General features: G+C 42.1%; 1 protein-coding gene across 1 annotated transcript in view; it reads right to left on the bottom strand.

The window, feature by feature from the left end:
• RIGI (RNA sensor RIG-I) overlaps positions 1 to 20607 on the bottom strand; it is a 48370-nt gene that overhangs the window by 16713 nt on the left and 11050 nt on the right. The window contains 12 exon segments of the mRNA XM_068973700.1: positions 36 to 206; positions 2751 to 2841; positions 5650 to 5798; positions 6874 to 6948; positions 6951 to 7008; positions 7980 to 8132; positions 11786 to 11895; positions 14202 to 14364; positions 16454 to 16712; positions 17431 to 17584; positions 17987 to 18088; positions 19575 to 19697. Coding sequence (XP_068829801.1) covers positions 36 to 206; positions 2751 to 2841; positions 5650 to 5798; positions 6874 to 6948; positions 6951 to 7008; positions 7980 to 8132; positions 11786 to 11895; positions 14202 to 14364; positions 16454 to 16712; positions 17431 to 17584; positions 17987 to 18088; positions 19575 to 19697 — 1608 coding nt within the window.

The following is a 20607-nucleotide window of genomic DNA, read 5'->3' as shown; positions in this document are numbered from 1 at the left end:
TAGCCTTTGAGCCCTGGCATCAAAGCTCTTCTTACCTCTGGTTTGGATCATTTTGATGACATTGCCCACATACTCGTAGAGGATGACCAGATTGCACTGAGCAATGTCAATGCCTTCATCGGCAACCGAGGTAGCAATTAGAATCTTGCTGTCTCTGTTGGTTCTGAATGCGTCCAATGCACACTTCTGTGCTGGGAGGGTCATTCCTGTCAGAGGGCATTACATAACTCACCAAGAGGGAACTTTACCCTTGAAAAAAATAGCTGTTAATTATGGAAAGCTTACGACATGCCAGGTACTGTGATAAGTGCTTTACATTCATGATCTCGCAACAACCCTCGGGGAAGGCCTATCCCTGTCCTTGCTTGAGAGTAGATAAGCTGGGGGTCTAACATCTTGGACTCTGTCACAAGTCTGCCTGACCTCAAATTCCAGCTGCAGCACCTATTAGCTATGTGGTTTCAGTCACGATATCTCAAAACAAATATTAAATTTTTTGAAAAAATACCAACAGCTGGACAAGTATCATAGGATACCACTTATGTGTAGAGTCTAAAGAAAAGGGTACAAATGCAAGTGTTTACAAGACGGAAGTAGAGTCATGGACGTAGAAAGCCACCGTGGTTACCAGAGGGGAAGGGGGGAAGGGACGAACAGAGACTCGCCCTGACATACACACACTACTATATACAAAACAGAACCAGTAAGAACCTGCTCAGTACTCTGTAATGGCCTACATAGGAAAAGGATCTAAAAAAAAGAGTGGCTACATGTATACGTCTAACTGATTCACTTAGCTGTGTACCTGAAACTAACGCAACTACTTCCAATAAATCAACTATTTCCAATAAAAATTTAAAAAAATATATCAATAGCTAACTGTAACATCTTTGTGCACGTACAGGAGTTCTCAGCTAACAAGACCTTTTCACATCTACTTACTCACTGGAACTTCACAAGGCCCTTTTTAGGTTGATATGGCAAATGTCATGATTCCCCTTTATTACAGGTGAAGACCTGGATGTTTTGGAGGGATGGTGAACTGACAGCTTACTAGCAGAACCAGGCTTGGGATTTAAGTTGAGGACCCTACCACTGTGCCGTTCCCGGCCACTGATAACACTGAGAAGAGCAGGAGCTTAAGTGGTCTCCACCTCAGAGTTAACAGAATTTATAAAAGTTCCAACTCTGTCACAAATCTTGAGATCTATTTTGCTGAGGCCAAAACAATTTCTTTTCACCATGACCTACTGAACAATGAACATGCCCAAGACAGACACCATACTTCACTAATTTCTGAATGTAACTATTTGCTCATCAAACATTTATTCTGCAATTATAAGGATAGAATGGTTAAAAGGTTCATTTTTATCTAAAGGGAGCTTCTAGTTTGTGGAAGAAGGCTATATATGGGAAACTATAATTCAGTGTAATGACAATGAATGGAGCCAGAACTGTGTGCTGTGGGGTGTGGGTGAGGGAGACTCCGCCCTAGTGGTCTAGACTTAGGAGGAGGGGGAGGCTGCCCGGCAGAAGCACGGTTACTGGCACAGAGTGAGTTCTCAATGAATGTGGGTAGATGGTGGATGGAGAGATGAATGAATGAATGGATGGATGAATGGAGGGATGGACAAACAAATATCTTCTGGGTGCTTATGTATGGACAAATAACAAAGCTTGAAAATCAAGTTGGACTCATGCTGGAGTCATACGGCAGAAGCCTCTAATTCCAACCACAAGGTAGTGTTGGACCTCATTTGGTAAGCCAACTATTCAAAATCTGACTTTGCTTTTTAGATTAATGAAGCTTAAATTTTGCATAAAGGGAAACTTCAAGGGTGATGACTGAGGACTGAGAGCAGGACTGTTTTTTATAAACAGCTTAAATAAGAGATACAAGTGAGGACCTGTCATTGCTTGTCACTGAGGTGTGGGGAGCAAGGCTGTGAGACTGTCAGCATGAGGACTGGCCACCTAGGATCAAAGGGAGCCTTGCATCCTTTAACCCTCTCTACCTAGATTTTAGGATTATCTCTAGGACTTTTTTTAATTATAAAATACATAATGCATATAAGTTTTTTACACTTTAAAGAATAACAATAAAATAGAAAGAGAGTATTTCTATTTCCAGTTAATCTACTGGTTGAACATTTGAGCAAGAGAGTAATATACTTAAACAATATTGAAAACAAAACAAAACTTCGATTTTGTCTGCAGGACATATGGGAGGAGGAAAGTCTACAAGTTTCTGACATTTGAGCATGGTGATGGCATTTCAATGTGTCCACTGAGCTAGGCTGAACTGCAGTCCCCAGATATTCACCTAGGTGTCTCTGTGAAGGGAATTTGCAGATATAATTAAACTTCTTAAATCAGTTGATACGGTTACTCAATAGGGACTTCATTTTAGGCAGGCCTGACCCAAACAAGGCAGCCCTTGAAAAGAGGACTGAGGTGATCCGCCTGTGGGGTTCCACCTGGTCCTGACCTGCCCTGTGGACTCAGACTGGCTTTGCCAGTCCAGGTGTGTATGTCAATTCCCCGAACTAAATCCCTGTGTGCCTGTCTGTGTACAATATACATGTGTTGCTATATATTATATGTGAATGTATATATGTATGTATTTATAATCTCCTACTGGTTTTGCTTCTCTGGTTGAACCCTGACTGATACAAGCACTAAGACAGAATTAAAATAGATCATATATGTTCTTATATATATATTAGATCTAATGCACTATATATAAATACCCATTGTCTGATTTGTTCTGCCACGTCCAGTCAATATGCAAGGTTTTAGAAAGCTGAGTTTAGGATTTTCTTCAATCCACTTCTTTAAGGCCTGAAAATACAAAGCAATTGTCACTATTTGTATACTATCTGCATTGATTCAATATTGAATATATGCCACCTGATTTGGAGAGCTAACTCACTGGAAAAGATCTTGATGCTGGGAAAGAATGAAGGCAAAAAGAGGGAACGGCAGAGGATGGGATGGTTAGATAGTACCACTGACTCAATGGACATGGGATTTGAGCAAACTCGGGAGACAGTGGAGGACAGGGGAACTTGGCATGTGGCAGTCCATGGGAGTGACTGAGAGTCTTTATGAGTTGGCAGTCCCACTCACAAAGAGTTGGATGTGACTTAGTGACTAAACAATGCAAGTAGAAAAAAAGCTTAAAGTAAGCAATAATGGAAAAGAATTTAAAAAGAATGTGTATATATGTATAACCGAATCACTTTGCTGTACAGCAGAAATAAATACGATGCCATAAATCAACTCTACTTCAATTTTTTAAAAGTATACAGACAAGTACGCTGAAGTAGTTTTCAGACTAACAGACCTGAGGAATCAAAAGCTTCCTGTGATTGAATTCTATGCAATAAATAGCTATAATGGTAAATAGCTATCTTTGTAATCCGATATAATTCAATTTCTAAGACATTTTTTCAGTGAAAAAGGCAAGGTTCAGAATAGTGAGTAGGTAGAAAATAAGTGAATTTAGAAAGATCTCAGGACACAAGATCAATATACAGACATTAGCTGTATTTCTAAATATCAACAACAAACAGAAGTATCATTTATAATAGCATTAATACTTAGGTATAAGTTTAACAAAACACGTGCAGAATCTGTATGCTGAAAATGACAAAAACACTGATAAAAGAAACCAAAGAAGATGTGGCAGGCGGCCTCTAAGGTAGCTGTGAGTGATCTCCACCCCTTGGAATTCAGATCCTGTTCAGTCCCTTCCCCTCACGTATGCACTGAACTTACTGACTTGCTTCTAATGAATAAAATAAGGCAGACCTGAGGGGAGTCGCTTCCAAGCTGAAGCTATAGCATGGCTGTGACCTTGATATTAGGCGGCCTCTCAACCTCTCTTGGATTACTTTCTCTAAGGGCGGCCAGCACCTCTTTGTGAGGCCGGCCTGTGGAGAGGCCCCCATGGATGAGCTAAGCACGCGTGTGCACGCTTAGTCACTAAGTCATGTCCAACTCTCTTTGGGACCCCTATGGATTGTCGCCCTCCAGGCTCCTCTATCAGTGGGATTTCCCAGGCAAGAATACTAAAGTGGGTTGCCATTTCCTTCTCCAAGGGATCTTCCTGACCCAGGGATCAAACCCGTGTCTTCTGTGTCTCCTGCATTGCAGGCAGATTCTTTACCCACTGAGCGATCAGGGAAGCCCCCGTGAATGAGCTAAGCACATCTTCTGCCAAAAACCACACAAGTGGGCTTGGGCGTTGATCCTCCCAGCCTTGAGACGGCTGTAGCCGTGGCCAACAGCTTGACTGGAGCCTCGTGAGACATCCTGAGACGGAAACACCCAGTTAGTTGTTTCCAGATCACTGACCCATATGCATTATAGATGTCTGTGGTTTCCAACTACTTAGTTTTGTGATAAACTGTTATCAGCAGTAGGTAACTAATACAGAACCCCTACCTAAATAAAAAAGATACATTGTTATGATATAATTTCTCCCCAGTTTTATCTATAGGTTCAGTGCAATCCCAAATGAAATTCAATAGATTTTCTCATAGATGTGGATGAGTTTATTCTAAAATAAAAATGGAAAGGGAAAGAAAGATAGCTAAGACAATGCTGAAAAAAATTAAAAAGTTGGAAGACTCACACGACCTGATTTCAAGACGTAATTACTATAAAGCTACAGTAATCAAGACCGCGTAGGATGGGTGAAAGGACAGATGTACAAATGAATGGAACAGAAAACAGAATCCAGAAATAGACCAACAAGAACAGAGCCAACTGATCTTTCTAAGTTACAAACGCAATTCAATGGAGAAAGGATAGTCTTTTCATCATATATGATGAAATAACTGGATACCCACATGCTAAGAGAGAAAAAATCTCAATCCATACTTCAAAATGAATTGTAGACTTAAATATAAAATCTAAATCTATAAAACTTCTAGAAGATAACATGGGAAAAAAATCTGTCCTCTTGGGTAGGCAAAGGTTGCTTAGACACAAAATCAAAAGCACAACCCACAAAAAGAAAAAAAAAAGATAAAATGGACCTGTCAAAGGGTAAAACTTTCAGTAAGAGATATGGTTAAGAGAATGAAAAGATCTTGAAGAAAAATGCGTGCAAATCACAATTCTGATAGAGGACATTTTTGTCAGAAAAAAGAACTCTCAAAAAACTAACAACAATAACTTAAAAACTCAACAATAATAAATAACCCAGTTAAACTCCATTTTAAAATGGGCAAAAGATGTAAACAGATACTTCACCAAAGGAGATACACGAATGGCTAACGAGCATATGAAAAAAATGATAAATCGTATTAGTCATTAGTGAAATACAAATTAAAACCTTAGTGAGGTACCACTAGGTGCCCACAGACACAGCTAAAAATTTTTTAATTGATGGAAGGAATAAAAATTTGTGAAATGCTTGCTGTGAGGGTATCAAGGCATTATAAACCAGAGTGACTGAGACAGTGAGGTATCAGTGTAAGGATAAACAAACAGAAAATCAGAATAGAATAACGAGCCCAGAAACAGACCCACACAGACCCTATATAGGGATGCTTAATTGCAAAGAAGTAAAGAATGGACAATCTTTTAATTGAAATTGCACTGGGCCAACTTGTTATCCACAAGGAGGGAGAAGCTTACATCCACTAGTGCTCGGGTTTTCACAAAGAGGATGGTTCTGGTCTCTGGGTTTAAGTGGTATTCCTCTTGCAAGATGAAGCAGAGATCTTTGAGTTTAGGGTTCTCGTTGCTGGGATCCATGGAAATATCTTCTAGTTCCACCAGCTTTTCTGCAAAAAGGGGAATATTTTACAAAAGTTTTATGCGCGTGTGCTAAGTCACTTCAGTCACATCCAACTCTTTGCTATACTATGGACTATAGCCTGCCAGCCTCCTCTGTCCATGATATTCTCCAGGCAACAATACTGGAGTGGGTTGCCATGCCCTCCTCCAGAGGATCCACCTGACCCAGAGGTCAAACCCACATGTCTTGCATCTCCTGCACTGGCAGGCAGGTTCTTTACCACTAGTGCCAACTGGGAGCCCACAAAAGGTTTATAAATTCTAGTAATTTAGAACACACTGCAACCTTTAGCTATAGTTCAAACATTTCATCTCTCAGTCTCTGACCAGAATTTTACGATAAATAACCACCAATGCAATGCATACACTGAATACACTAATAAATGCATAAATTTCCCTTCCCCCCAAAAAGTTAGTTGTTCAGTATTTAGCATATCTATAGTTAATACTTTGGTATAGACCCAAAAAATTATTATTTGGGAAAAGGCATTTGAGAGAGGAAGAAGAAAGACTTACTTTTCACTTAATATTTTCCTATATTTTTCTTAATATGAACACAGTGGCATCAAGAGCCATATCAGTTTTCTTCTTTATATAGAAGTACATAATTACAATCTTGTTCGGTCGCCAAGTCGTGTCCAACTCTTTGCTCCCCGTGAACTGCAGCATGCCAGGCTTCCCTGTCCTTCACTATCTCGCAGAGTTAGCTCAAATTACAGTCTTAATATCATTAAAACTTTTTTTATATTTTTTAAATCTTTATCAAATTACTAAAAGTTAAACCAAAAAAATGTTCCTATCAATTGACTATTTCTATGGGATGTATCCTTTGCAAATCCTATTTTTTCCTTCTTTGAAACAGGAAATAGTGTAAGCAGCAGATTCTTTTCCTAAGTGCAGATTTCCCTGAAGTCTCACAGTCCTGCCACGTATCCTATCTCCGTAAGCCCAGGACAAGTCCCTGAGCATCACCAGATGTTGCTAAGTGTGACGCCATATGTGTACGCTGCCCCTGGAGTCTCCAGGTTCCACTGGCTTCCTCCCCCTGGAAACACCACCCACCTTCAAATCTCTGAGTGAGATCTTGCTCAATTGCATCAAATCCTGCTGCCCGGACATTGCTGAAGAAGTTTTTCAGTAATTCAGAGCATCTTTCATCCGTGCATCCTCACTGATAATGAGGGCATCATTGTATTTCTGTTGAAAATGGAAAGTTTCAGTATGTTTCTAATGTCTAATACAACTGCTGTACTTAAGTTCATTTCACCGTACTTAACACAGAATTAATTTTAATAATAAACTTGTCTCAAGTCTATTCCAACTTAAGTTTTTAAAGATGAATCATCTCTAACAGTACTGCAATAAAACCTTAGAACCATACCGTAGAAAAAAAAAAAAAAGAAAACACCTCAATTAGCTAGAATTAGTCATTAATTCGGATCACTTTGGATCCTAGAATCCTTGGAAGAGAAAGAAAATTACGTGAAAAACAAATGTCAAAGATTAAATCACAAAATGAAAGTAAAGTAACTTCCACAGCAGCCTCCTTCCTAATTTGGACATTCAACTTAACCTCTTTGTACATCCAAAACCATCACTGAATTGCACCTGTTCAGAATGATGGCACTGACCCCTTACACCAGATATTCAGTTAAGTCCATTAAAATTCTACAAATTCATATGGATTGAATGTATTTTAAAAATATTTTCAATGGCACGATAAGCAGAGGTGATGGTGGTAACTGTTGCTTAAGTTCTTGGTTAACCAGCAAACAACTACAGACTCTGGACTTCCTAGCACATTGTTTGACCAAAGGTAGGAAAACATGCTTCAAGCTATGGCAACACGACCCACCTACTGAACTTTAAAGACTTTAAAGATGGCTGTCCCTGGTCATGTATTTACAGTAATATTCCCCACCCCCGAGGTCAAATCTGGGGATACTGAGGTACAGCACAGACTCACGGCCCTTGTTTCTGTCCCTCGGCCTCTAGGGCCAGGTTTCAGAGAGCAAAGACAGATGTTGAATAGGATAGCTTTTGGCATTTGCTTCATAAGAAAGCAATTTTCACCAGGAAAGTTCCTAAATGATGCTCTCTCAGCTGCCATAGCACAGCTCCCAGTAGGTGTTACGATGGAAATATCCTTTTCCAAAGAAGCCACATACCCGCAAATGTGACGTGTACAAAAACAGGGCTTTACAAATTCTGCTTTCTTCATCTTTGTCTGGCATCTGAAACACCATGCACGCTTTCTGAACTGCGATAATCCACTGTTCATATTTCTGTGTCCCAAAATTCCTATTTTGAATGCGAGATAACTTTTCTGAAAAAAAAACAAACAAACCTGTTTTCCATTGTGTCATCTGGCTAGTCATTAAGGCTCTAAGCATGTCTTGCTTTCTAATTTTGATTCCTTACTCTTTGTACACAGAGTATTTCTCTTGAGACAGTTCTCAGCAGTGTGTCTACGTACAAACACAATTGCTTACTAAATACTGACTACGTACCAAGAATCAACATGTCTTGTATTTATAATTTCATTTCACAACGCCATGACGTAGATACACTTTATAGATGAGGAAATGAAAGCTCGGAGAAGTGAAATCATCACGCCAAGTCACACAGCTAGTATACAGAGGGAGCTGCTGCTGCTGCTGCTGCTGCTGCTAAGTCGCTTCAGTCGTATCCTACTCTGTGTGACCCCATAGACGGCAGCCCACCAGGCTCCCTCGTCCCTGGGATTCTCCAGGCAAGAACACTGGAGTGGGTTGCCATTTCCTTCTCCAGTGCATGAAAGTGAAAAGTGAAAGTGAAGTTGCTCAGTCGTGTCTGACTCTTAGCGACCTCATGGACTGCAGCCCACCAGGCTCCTCCGTCCATGGGATTTTCCAGGCAAGAGGACTGGAGTGGGGTGCCATTGCCTTCTCTGATAGAGGGAGCACAGGAATTCAAACCCAGATGTGTCCTATACCCAAGCTCTACCAGTTCTCTGAGCTGACAACCAAACAGCCCAGAGGCCAAACAACGGCCATGGAACAAAACCTAACTGCACCCCTGCCTTTTTTTTTGGCTGTGCTGGGTCTTTGCTGCAGCACACAGGGGCTTTTCTAGTGGCTGCATGGGGGCTTCTCTAGCTGGGGTACACGGAGTTAGCTGCCCCGCGGCATATGGGATTTTAGCTCCCAGACCAGGGTTTGAATCTTCGTCCCCTGGATTAGAAGGGAGATTCTTAACCACTGGACCACCAGAGAAATTCCCTCACCCATTCATCTTTAATCAGAGGAACAAAGGCGGTTACCCAGACAAGTAGCAGTAACCCAATCTACAAACAAGGGGACTATCAATAAACTAGAGTAATCAACAGGTATTTACTGAACTTAGGTAGGTGCAAAAATGAGCTAGGCCATCTGGCAATAAGCAGCTGACAGTATCTGAACAGGCGAAGAGATGGCGGGAGGGTATAAGAGACGAGAAGAAGAAGAAGGCAGAAAGCCATGTCTCCCCACCCTTCTCCACCTCCACAACCCTGACCATGTCCTAAGGCTTCTGGATAATACCATGATCTCCTCCTACCTCATCTCCTTACCTCCTTCCCCCTTCCCTCCAGTCCAGTCTCCGTTCAACAACTGGAGGGAATTTCCAAAATTGCAGGTGAGAGACAATGCTAATCCACTGATTAAAAGCCTGTAGGGAGGGACTTCCCTGGCAGTCCAGGGGTTAAGACTTCACCCTTCAAAGCAGAGGGTGCAGGTTTGACTCCTGGTCAGAGAACCAGGGTCCCAAATGACATAACAAAAGTCCTGCGTGTTACAACTAAGACTCTGTGCAGCCAAATAAATAAATACATGTATTGTTTTTAAGTCTTGAGGGACTTCCTTGGTGGTCCAGTAGCTAAGGCTCTGCACACCCAACGAAGGGGGCCTGGGTTTGATCCCTGATCAGGGAACTAGATCCCACATGCCGCAACTAAGACCCAGCACAGCCAAAGAAATAAATGTTAAAAATAACAATAATAAATGCTTTAAAAAATAAAACACAAGTGTTAAGTGGGTTTCTCCAGCCAAACTCCTAGTCTGGCCCACAGGGGGCTCTGTGGTCTGGCCTTTACCTGCTTAACTTTCCTTCCTACAGTTCTCAGGGCTAGTGAAAGCCCCCAGACTCTCTCCCGGCCGGTCTCCTTGCCTGAAATACCGCTCACCCCCACCACTCCCCCACCCCGTGTTGCCTCGACACTGTCACTCACCCGCCTTTGGCACTGCCGGTAGCCAAACCGAAAACGCCATGAGGGCAGGGCTTGTGTCTGAGGGTCCACGCTGTGTTCCCACCACCGAGCACTTAGCCCAGCACTGAATGAACAAACAAGGGAATGAATTTGTTCGAGGGAACTGCTAATAGGCAAGGAGCGGAAAGTTGGCGAGGGAAGCAGAACCAGATTGTGCGAGCAGGGCGCGCACGGCCGGGTGAGCGGCCGCCGTGAGAGCTCTGCCTGGAGAACCAGGATCGCCAGCAGGACACTGACTAGATAGAGTGGGTCATCCCAGGAAGACGAGCTGCGTAATGGGGGTTCGACGGGAAAGAGGGTAGAAGCAGGCAAAGCAGCTGTTAGAATAAGTTGTTAGAAATCAAGCTGTGAAAGAAAGAGAGACTAAGCGTGAGAGAAGCTCAGACGCAGAAGTTACCTTGGAGACGAGAATTCAACATCTCCGAAACTCTAAGCTCATTGTGCCTGCCCAAGTTGCTCCTTGCTCTAGAACGAGTAACACCTGCCAGTGCACACACAGGTGCCAAGAGAGAAGCCCCGCACTCGCTCACTCCCACCCAAACCCAGGGAGCTCTTAAATCTGAACACTTCTGTTTGCACAAGCCTGCTTCCTTCACTAGCCCATCTCCACTGCCTCAGTTTGGCTCTCTTCATTTCTCATCACAGAACTTATCAGTTCAAAATCGTGCCTTGCTTCCCATTTGCTTTTCGGATATTTATTTATTTATTTGGCAGCACTGGCTCTGAGTTGTGGCATGTGGGAATCTAGTTCCCTGACTGCAGATGGAAGCCAGGCCCCTGGCATTTTGAGTGTGGAGTCTAAGCCACTGGACCACCAGGGAAGTCCCACTTCTAGGATAAAATTCAAACTCAGCATGGCCTGCAGGACACCTTCACTGTCTGCCCCCGGCCTCTCCCCCAGCCCCACTCTCCTTTCTACTAGTCACCTGTTAGAATTAGCATGAAATCCTGCAGATTCTAAAATTCACTGTGCTCTCTCTTCCCTCTGCAACTGCTGTCTTTTTGACCTCACCTGATCACCTCTCCTTCTTAACCTGGCTGACTTCAAGATCTGTCGCACACATTACCTCCCCCAGGAAGTCCTCCCTACAGCCCAGTCCCGGCCTAAGCTCCCCTGTGCGCCCGTAATAGCAGTGTGTAACCCTGCCTTGCCACAGAGTGACTATTCACATCTTTGTTTGATGCTGAGTTCCTTGAAGGCAAGACTATCTTTAATCTTGGTGCTTCCTTTACCTAGCATAGTACCTGGCACAATACCCGATGAATTAATTACTTGATTTTAAAAAGGAGAAGAGAACTTGGCAACGTCAAGAGAGTCTCAAAAGAATAAAGAATCAAAGGTCACCCGTAGGTTTGAATCCAAGACTTCCGGGCAATGGTGGTTTCATTCATATAATGGAAAGCTAAACTTGGAAGGTCAAGAAAGGAATGGATTGAATTAAATATGGTATTTTTCAGGTGTGTGTGTCTAGGTGGATTTACTTTGGATTTAAAAAGGAAAAAAAAAAGCAAGAGAAAATAAAGGAGGACTTATAAGCCTCATGAATAACATAAACAAGAAAGTTAAACTCTGGGTATGGTCTTGACATTGTTTGGACTAAGAAAAGTGCAAAAAGACCCCAGTGAACAACAGATGGCCGTTCCCAGATGGAGAGAAGACAAAATGAGGTTATTCTCACCAAGAGTTACGGTCCCAAGTTCTTCAAAGATACTCTTTGCTAGAGCCTCTGTCTCTGCCATCAGCTGAGATATGATGCATTTAAATTTGTCTGTAGTCCGTGATTCCACTTTCCTGAAAACTAGAGCCATCAAATGAAAGTTAGTATTTCTCAGGAAGAACACATCACAGTTGAACGCAGATATCTCCAAACCTTTCTCTGCCTTTGTCACCTCCTCTGTAAAACCCAAGGCCCCAAGCTCACAGGCAGGTCGTCTGAATGATGAAACAAACACTCAAGACACCTTGCAGCCACCCCCTAGTGTTGAATGCATGCATTCTAACATTTTTCATGATCCAAGTCTAAATTCAACTTTTTAAAAAATAATTTTGTTTATTTATTTTTGGCTGTGCTGGGTCTTCATTGCTGCTGGGCTTCTCTCTAGTTGTGGCGAGCAGGGGCTACTCTCTAGCTGGAGTCCGTGGGCTTCTGATTGTGGTGCTTCTTTTGTTGAGGGGCACAGGCCCGAGGGCATGCGGACTTCAGCAGTGGGCTCAGCAGTTGTGGCTCCCAGGCTCTCGAGCTCAGGCTTAGCAGCTGTGGTGCAGGGGCTTAGCTGCCTCATGGCATGCGGGATCTTCCCGGACCAGGGACTGAACCCGTGTCTCCTGCATTGGCAGGTGGATTCTTTACCACTGAGCCATCAAGGAAGCCCTCAGGCACACTTTAGATTCTAGATTTCCACATGCATATCTGGTGAAAGAGGTCAGAATCAAGAGACCTGGGAGCTGGGAGTCCTCAGCCACACTTTAGACTCTGCATCAAAAGCTCTGGGGCCTTTGGCGAGCACCTCAACTTTCCTGGGACGATTTTCTTCCCTCAAAAATGCCCCGTGGCTGCTTTCTCGTCACTAAGTCATGCCCAACTCATTCGTGACCCCGTGGACTGTGGCCCTCCAGGCTCCTCTGTTCATGGGGTATCCCAGGCAAGGATCCTGGAGTGGGCCGGCGTTTCCTTTCCCTAATTCAACTTCTTACTCGGGCTTTCCTGTTAACTCAACACAGAGCTCCTGCTCTGACTAGGCTGATATCCATTTTGTTTCTACAAATACCGTATTTTAAGTCCTGTCTCTGTTCTTTCATCTTCTCCCTTCCCACCTAACCCCCAGGCGTGTTCACAATGTTCCAAATATTCATTTCTGCAGTATCCGCAGAACATGCTGGGTTCTGGTGATAGCTGAAAAGAACATGCGCTGCGCTCCAGAGAAGGCTGTCATCTTAGGAGAGAAAATACACAAGCCAGACGACCAGGCAGAGAGCGGTGACACAGTATGTACAAAGTGCCACGGAGCACGAGGAGTCTTCTCTCATTCTTCCTGGGGCGGCAATGTCAGGGGATAAACAGGGGAAGAGGCAAGGAGGAGTGAGCACAGTCATGTGCAAAGGCTGGGATGGACAAAGCTTGGAGGGAGAACACACGTGACTCCTCCATCCCAGGAGCCCAGAGAAATGCAACTTGGTTGGGTTTGTGGGAAGTGAAAGGAGATGAAGCTCAGCACGTGGGAGAGACCAGACGATAAAAAAAAAAATTGTGCCTGTCCAACTCTTTGCAACTCTTTTAGACTGGAGCCCACCAGGCTCCTCTGCCCATGGGATTTTTCAGGCAAGAATATTGGAGTGGGTTGCCGTTTCCTTCTCCAGGGGATCTTCCTGACCCAGGGATCAAACCTGCATCTTCTGTGCCTCCTGCACTAGCAGGCAGATTTTTTTAACTGCTGAGCCACTGAGGAAGCCCAAAGAAATTTGCATATGACATCAAAAGCCATAGGTTGAGCACCTTGTCTACATTCCTTACAGCCAGCGCCCTGACTGTCTTAGGCATGTTTCTTCTGCCTTGTAGTCATTTGGTCGTGTGCTATTTAGAGAGCGAGGGGTGAAGTCATACGTGTCTTCCGTACCCTCTCTCCCTTGCTGGGTTAGTACAGCATTGATATTCAAGAACTATCAATCTTTGTTAGTCAATCTTAGTAATCAAATCATATTCGGATCTTTTGAGGAAAGACAGGATGAGTTCAGATACTTTTACTTCAACCAAAATTCCAGATACATATTCAAATAACAGATAGGAACTCAGTATTGTCCTCAGGCCCAGAAGGCAGGAAGGACCAAGCCACCTACATGCTAAGGTGTTCTCAGCACCTCTCTCACAGCCAGTACCTTTGTTAAGGTTTATGGAAATGAACAGTGAGAAGGATTGCTTTCTACAGGCCACTCCTGAGCTTCACTGGGGAGAGAAGCTGGAAATATGATTATTTTCCACGTTGGCAGATAAATATTTCCCTCTAGACAGAGAAAGGGTAAGAGTTCAGTGTTCATCTATGTGACCCTGAACTAAGAATAGCAGAGGGTAACAAAGTCCCATAGGGCTTGTGACTGGATCCCACTTACGCTTCTGGGGCTTATAAAAAACCTCCTCCAGTTCCTCCAAGTTGTCTCTGACTGTTGCTAACACTGACGTGTCGAGAGAAGCACACAGTCTGCAGATATATTCTGTGGCTTCGGCTGCATTTTTGGCATCTCCAACACCAACTGAGGCAGTCAGCCCAACGACCTGTGAGGAGCATTCCAAATTGTCAGATGTCTGGGAAATAGCAAGATGTTTCCACAATCCCTCATGTAACTCTTTCCTGATAAAGTAGGGTTTTTATTTTTTAAACTAACTTCAGATAAAGAATTTTTTTTTTTTCCCCTGACATTTTCTACGACATCAAAAATGGAAAGGTCCCCACTAGGCGAAGCGCCGAGTAAAGGCAGGAGGCACTGCTCTGCAGCTGCGCACGGGTCAGCACAGGAGCCCAGAGAAGAGACCCTCTCCAGGCAGGACTGCTCTCGTCTTTACCCGTTTCCCCCGTGACACACAGGACGATACACTGGAAAGGGCACGGACTTCCATTTCAATCTCAGCCATGTCACACTGGCTGGGTGTCTTGGACAAAAATCTTCATCTCTCTGTAAAGTTGGGCAACTTTAGCCATTTAAACTGGAAGTTGTGAGACACAGAGAACAGACTTGTGATTGCCGAGGGAGAAAGAGGCAGGGGAGGGATGGACTGGGAGTCTGGGATTAGCAGATGCAAACTTTTATATACAGGATGGATAAACAGTAATGTCCTACTGTATACACAGGGAACTATATTCAATATTGTGTGATAAACCCTAATGGAAAAGAATATGAGAGCAACTGAATTGCTTTGCTGTACAGCAGAAATTAATGCAACAGAAATTAATACTGTAAATCAAATATGCTTCAATTTTTTTTTAATGGTAGCTTCAATTTTTAAAAAGTGATAACTTCAATTTTTAAAAAATGGTAGCTGGGTGACTTCAATAAGATGACATTTGTAAAGAATTTAGTTTAATGGTCTTCTAATAAATATTTATTTCTTCCTCTAAGAGTCACTCAAATATTGAATGACTGAGTGAATCATTCAAATAAACAAGGAATCTAGTTAACTATCAATTTTATTCCAGAAGAAAAAACTGTAAGAAATGTGATTTCTACTAAATTCTGTCTGAATTTTGGGCACCATACTGGATTTCTTCTAACCTGTGCTTCCTCAGTGGTTAATTGTTAAGCCTAGAGAATGCAACACAAATGTGAGACTGGTAAACAGAAGGTTTCCAACCTCATTTGGCCTCAATAATACCAGGCCATTCATCTGTGTTCCTCTCAGTTGTGTCTCCCATTTCAAATTTTCTCCATGCACCCTGAGCTCCCACCTCCATTCTCATCTTGATTATTCTCAGTGAACCATCTTTCTCTCCTTCATTCAAGAGAAAATGCCAGGGATTCCATACCCTTCCTGCCCCCACCTATAAACTATTCTCTGTCTTGACTCCTCTCAGCCCTTCCCCTCTGATGACACCAAAAACATCGCCTCGTCCACTCTCCTGTACTAAGGTATCTACTCAGCCCATACTCGCTCGTCTCTCCTGGCCTCTTGTTCTGTCAATCATTCCCTCTCTCCCATCCTGCCCCACGGGTGGCTATCCACAACTTCACACCCTGCACCCAGGCAATATGAAGAACGTCATGATTCTTGGGGATTCCCTGGCAGTCCAGTGGTTAGGACTCAACACATCCACTGCTGTGGCCTGGGTTCAATCCCTGGTTGGGGAACTAAGGTCCCCGTAAGCCATACAGCCAAAAAAACTTTAAGCTTCTCGAGCCCCTATGCACTTTCATACCCCTGTGCCTCTAGACACACAGTAGCCTTTACTGAAAACCATCCAGCTATTTTCCTTATAAACTCTTGTTAGTTTTTACCTATCCTAACTTCTATTAGGTCTTGGTTTACTTTCATAGCACATTTAAGATCACATTTATTTCTTTTCTGTACGACTCCCTTGTGTGTTATTACCATAAATTATGACATAATTCTCACATATTTGGCTCCCTACAAAACTTAAGCTGCTTGAAGGCAAGGACTATCTTTTTATATTTGTGGCCCAGTGCCTAGCACAGGGCACGACACATGGAGGTACCTAATACATATTTGTTAAGTCAATAAATGAATGAATCAATCAAAACTAACCTAATGAGTTACACAGTATGCAAGGATCTAAGAAGGACATCTTCAATATGGCCACAAGGGTAGGTAAATAGGACTTAGGAAGAAATCCACCTGACTTTGGACATACCTGGGGCAGTGAGTCTGAAGATCCTCCCAGTTTCTGATCTAGATAATTAAACATGATCATATTATATGGATGGTTTTTATTGGTGTTGTGACATTCATCAAATATCATCAAAGTAAAGATGGAGAGTGATGGGATAGTCCCATCTTTAAGGCTGTTCACAAGAATCTGTGGTGTTAAAATGATGATGTCATTGTTCTCAACAATCTGTTCCACAGAGACACTGTCAGCTATCTCTCCAGAAATGCCTGAAACTTTGTACCTAGAAGAGGACAGAAATTTCCCATTAGCAACCATGATGTGAATAAGGAACCACAAAAATCAGAATGTCAATTAAATTGTCCCTAAGTTCAAAAGGAATGGATTTGGAGAAAAGGTAAGTGCTTGGAGCAAAGCCTGACACACAGAAAAGTGAAAAAAGGGAAAGTGTTAGCCATGCAGACTCTCCTACCCATGGACTGTAGCCACCAGGCTCCTCCGTCCATGGGATTCTCCAGGCAGGAAAACTGGAGTGGGCTGCCATTCCCTTCTCCAGGGGATCTTCTCGACCCAGGGATCGAACTGGGATCTCCTGCATTGTCAGTAGATTCTTTACTGTGTCTGACATATAGTAAGTGATCAATAAACGTAATGTAGGAAGAATTGCTGGCATTAATAGAATGTATTCCATGTGGTACCTGAGGATACAGAGGGCCAACGATAATTCTTTCAAGCCACCGTGGAAGAACAGAGAAAAGAGTAATATTAAATAAATTATAAAATCATTAAAAAAGTTAAATGTGCCATTTAAATATAAAATTTATCTTAATCAAAGGAGTTTAGGATTTCAGGTGTATCCATAAAGGAGTTATCTCTAAATTATTAAAAAGCTTAATCTACTATAAGCTTTTTGAATCATGGTTTTCTAAAAGCAAAACAAAGCACAAAACACATCGGTTACATGACCTAGAGAAAAAAAAGCTGGACCAACTTATACCTACCCAAGTCTTTCAAAATATTCTGAGAACACAGATTTCTGCTGTTCATACAGAGGGAGTTGAACAGCAAAAAAGACAACTTTCCCCTTGCGTCCTTGCGGAAATTTCTTAAGATGATGTTCGCATATAAGAAGGGCAACAAAGGTTTTTCCACAACCTTTTAACATATAAAGAGAAAGACAACATGTAACTAATAGTATACTAAAATACTTCCATAGAAAGGTCATTACTGGGGGCTCCTCTAAAACCACAGAGCTGACAAGTAAACGGATGATGAGGGTGGATTAACAACTGTAGAACTCACACTCTGACGCAAAAACCAAGCTACTTCCTAGGCACTCGCACACAGCCAGGGACTGCAGGAAGCCGAAAGCAAGCATTCTCTCCCCTTCCTCGTGTCCCTGAAAACACTATGAAACTATATGAATAACGGTTTTTTCAAAAGATCAATGGAACAATGAAACAATTGAAACTTGCCTACTTGGCCCCAGTGTTCAATAGAGTGGACAAAAGGAAGCAAACAGAGAAATAAACTATTTCAGTAATTGCATCCACTTACCAGTAGGAGCACATATTATTGTATTCTTTCCCTTCTGAGCAGGTAAAGCCAGGTCTAGTTGGAAATTTCTTGGTTTCAATGGGCTATAAGTAGGAGGCACTTCTGTAACACAACAGAAACTAAGTTAGCAAACAGTGACCACTCTGAGGAATCAAGTCAACACTATCTTCCAAAGGACAAGAAATCTGACTGTAGCAAGAAAGACCTCATTTAAGAAAGTTTAGAATTCTTGTCTCTAATTAACCATTCCAGCTTCTGCACTGATTTGAAATACAGAATTCTCCCTCAATAACAAAGTACCAATGGCAGGAAGGAAAAAAGGAGAAAAAAAGAAAAAAAAAAAACTCAAAGATTTCTTTCTGAAACAATCATGGAAGCCTAATCAGGAGAAACTAAAGCAAGAATGGCCTAATCCAGGGCAAAACAGATCACCACCAGTTAAAGGAAATGCTGTATGAGACAAAACCACAAATCCCTCTAAGGTCTTTGAAAAACACTGAACTGAATACCAGACTCCAAAGTAATCTCTTACTGACAAGCAACCATGCTTTATAATTCTGCAGACTCTCACATGGTATTCTCTCTTAACAGAATCAGAAGTTTTAAAAAAATAATCAGAGGTATCTCACTAGCAGATAAGCGTACAGAATGTTAAGAGCTAGAAAGACCTTGGAAATCATCCGTTGAGTCTAACCTACCTATTTTAAAGTAAATGGAAATTTCTAAATGGTTAAGTGAGTTCACTAAGGACCTTTACCTGTCAGAAAACTTAAAGCAATTGACATTCACTGATTTTATTCTGGAGTGACAAAAATGTGTATCATTTTATTGCAGAAACAGTCCATCAATTCTCACTTTATGCTCTTATCCCCAAATCACATCCTTCTTCCAACACTTCTTTATTGATCTTATTCTTTTCTCTGATGCCTTTTATAAATTACTCTGTACTTAATTTATGATGCTGCTTTCTGGTCTCCTCGGGAAAATATGCTTCTAGAAACATAAAGTGGGCCTTATAGGGACACAGTTAACTCATAGTGCCTTTGTGTGAATTAGAGAAAGGACTCCCTTTTAGAGGATATAGCCCCTCACCGCACTGTGTTGGCAAACAACGCAGGCTGGATCTCAGCCCCAGCTCCACCTCTCAGGCCCACACATTTGTACAGTGCACACACTTATCAACATACACTGCAGCCCTGGGATCTTGAGAGGAAACTGAACAAGTGACTCACAAAGAGCAAGTATTTTTTTAGAAAGCAGGGCTGATTTCAGAGGTCATAGGCATTGAGCTTCTGGGAGGACTCTATTTGCATTTTCAGCGTAGACATGCACATCCTTAGTGATAAAAGAAGACAAAAAAAAAAAGAAGAAGGAAAAAAAAGGAAGAAGCTGGCAAGCGCTATGGAAGGGAGAGAATGGTATTTCTAGTCGTAGGGAAAATATCTGTTTTAACATATATTCTCTTTTGGTTCTGATTTTTCCTTAGAAACCTTTCTATTAGGCTATGACTTTTGGCACTGCAAGACATGACTCCACTCGAAATATCTCAAGAGCATCATTATGGAGAAGAACGAACAATGCTGAGTACCTGAAGAAGGACAGGAATTCTGGCTAAGATTCTGGTTTTCTGGTTCTTCCTTGTAGATAATCTGTATGTCCAAAGTTTTCATGTCATCATCCTCAAGATCTTTCATTTGAACATTTTCTGCACCTTTATGAAAACAAAACACATCTTATAATCTTTATCTGATTATGATCTTGATGGTGAAAGCCCTACAAAGAGGTCATAAAATTTTAAGCTTCCATTACAATTTCTCATAACCATTCCCTCTACCTTTTAAAACAACTAAATGAAATCTTTTTGAACTTGAAATCTTGATTTGAAGTTTGAACTCCAGTGTTGTTTAGGACTTTATTATTCAAAGTGTGGAACACGGACCAGCAACTTCTTTAGGAGCTTGCTGGAAATGCAAACTCTTGAGCCCCAAAAGAATCAGAAGCTTCATTTTAACAAGATCCCTAGGCGATCCACAACCACGCCAAAGACAAGCCCTATTAGCAGAAACACTCTTGTCTTCCATTCCTGACCTGACCCAAGACACCAGATGTGTATTTAGACAGATAATTTCTGAAACAATTTATGATCTTAAAGAAGACTCTGAAAGGCTAAGACCAGACACTCAGATGGTTTATCAAACTCAGCCCTTAAAATGCTCCAAGAAGATGTTATTAGCTTCGGGAAGCCAAGAGATAGCTCAGCCACTTAATCAAAACAGATTCTTCCTTTCAATCTTGTTCTAGTTCGGTTCCAGATGGATTCTAGGCAAGAGAACCACCAGATAGTGTCTAAGATGATTCTATTCTGAAAAGGCAGTGAGTTGTGGAGTTTGAACCTTTAACTCTAGAATTTTCAAGCTATTTCTCTCATCATCTAAACCCAGAGAGTGAGCTCAGATTCCGCCTTTCCCCCAAATACTCTGGGCAGATAGGCTAATTCTGGATGAAAGGGTTTGTCCTGATCCATTTTCAGGGGATATATACAACCCAACTAATTCTGTAGATAAAAAGAACCACCTACCTCCCAGAACTCAACTTCACACTGGCCTCTCACTAGAGATATA

This window comes from Capricornis sumatraensis, chromosome 6, assembly GCF_032405125.1.
Source record: "Capricornis sumatraensis isolate serow.1 chromosome 6, serow.2, whole genome shotgun sequence".
NCBI classification, from domain to species: domain Eukaryota; kingdom Metazoa; phylum Chordata; class Mammalia; order Artiodactyla; family Bovidae; genus Capricornis; species Capricornis sumatraensis.
The sequence above is the reverse complement of the archived record's forward strand: the minus strand, read 5'-3'. Positions and strand labels throughout refer to the sequence as shown.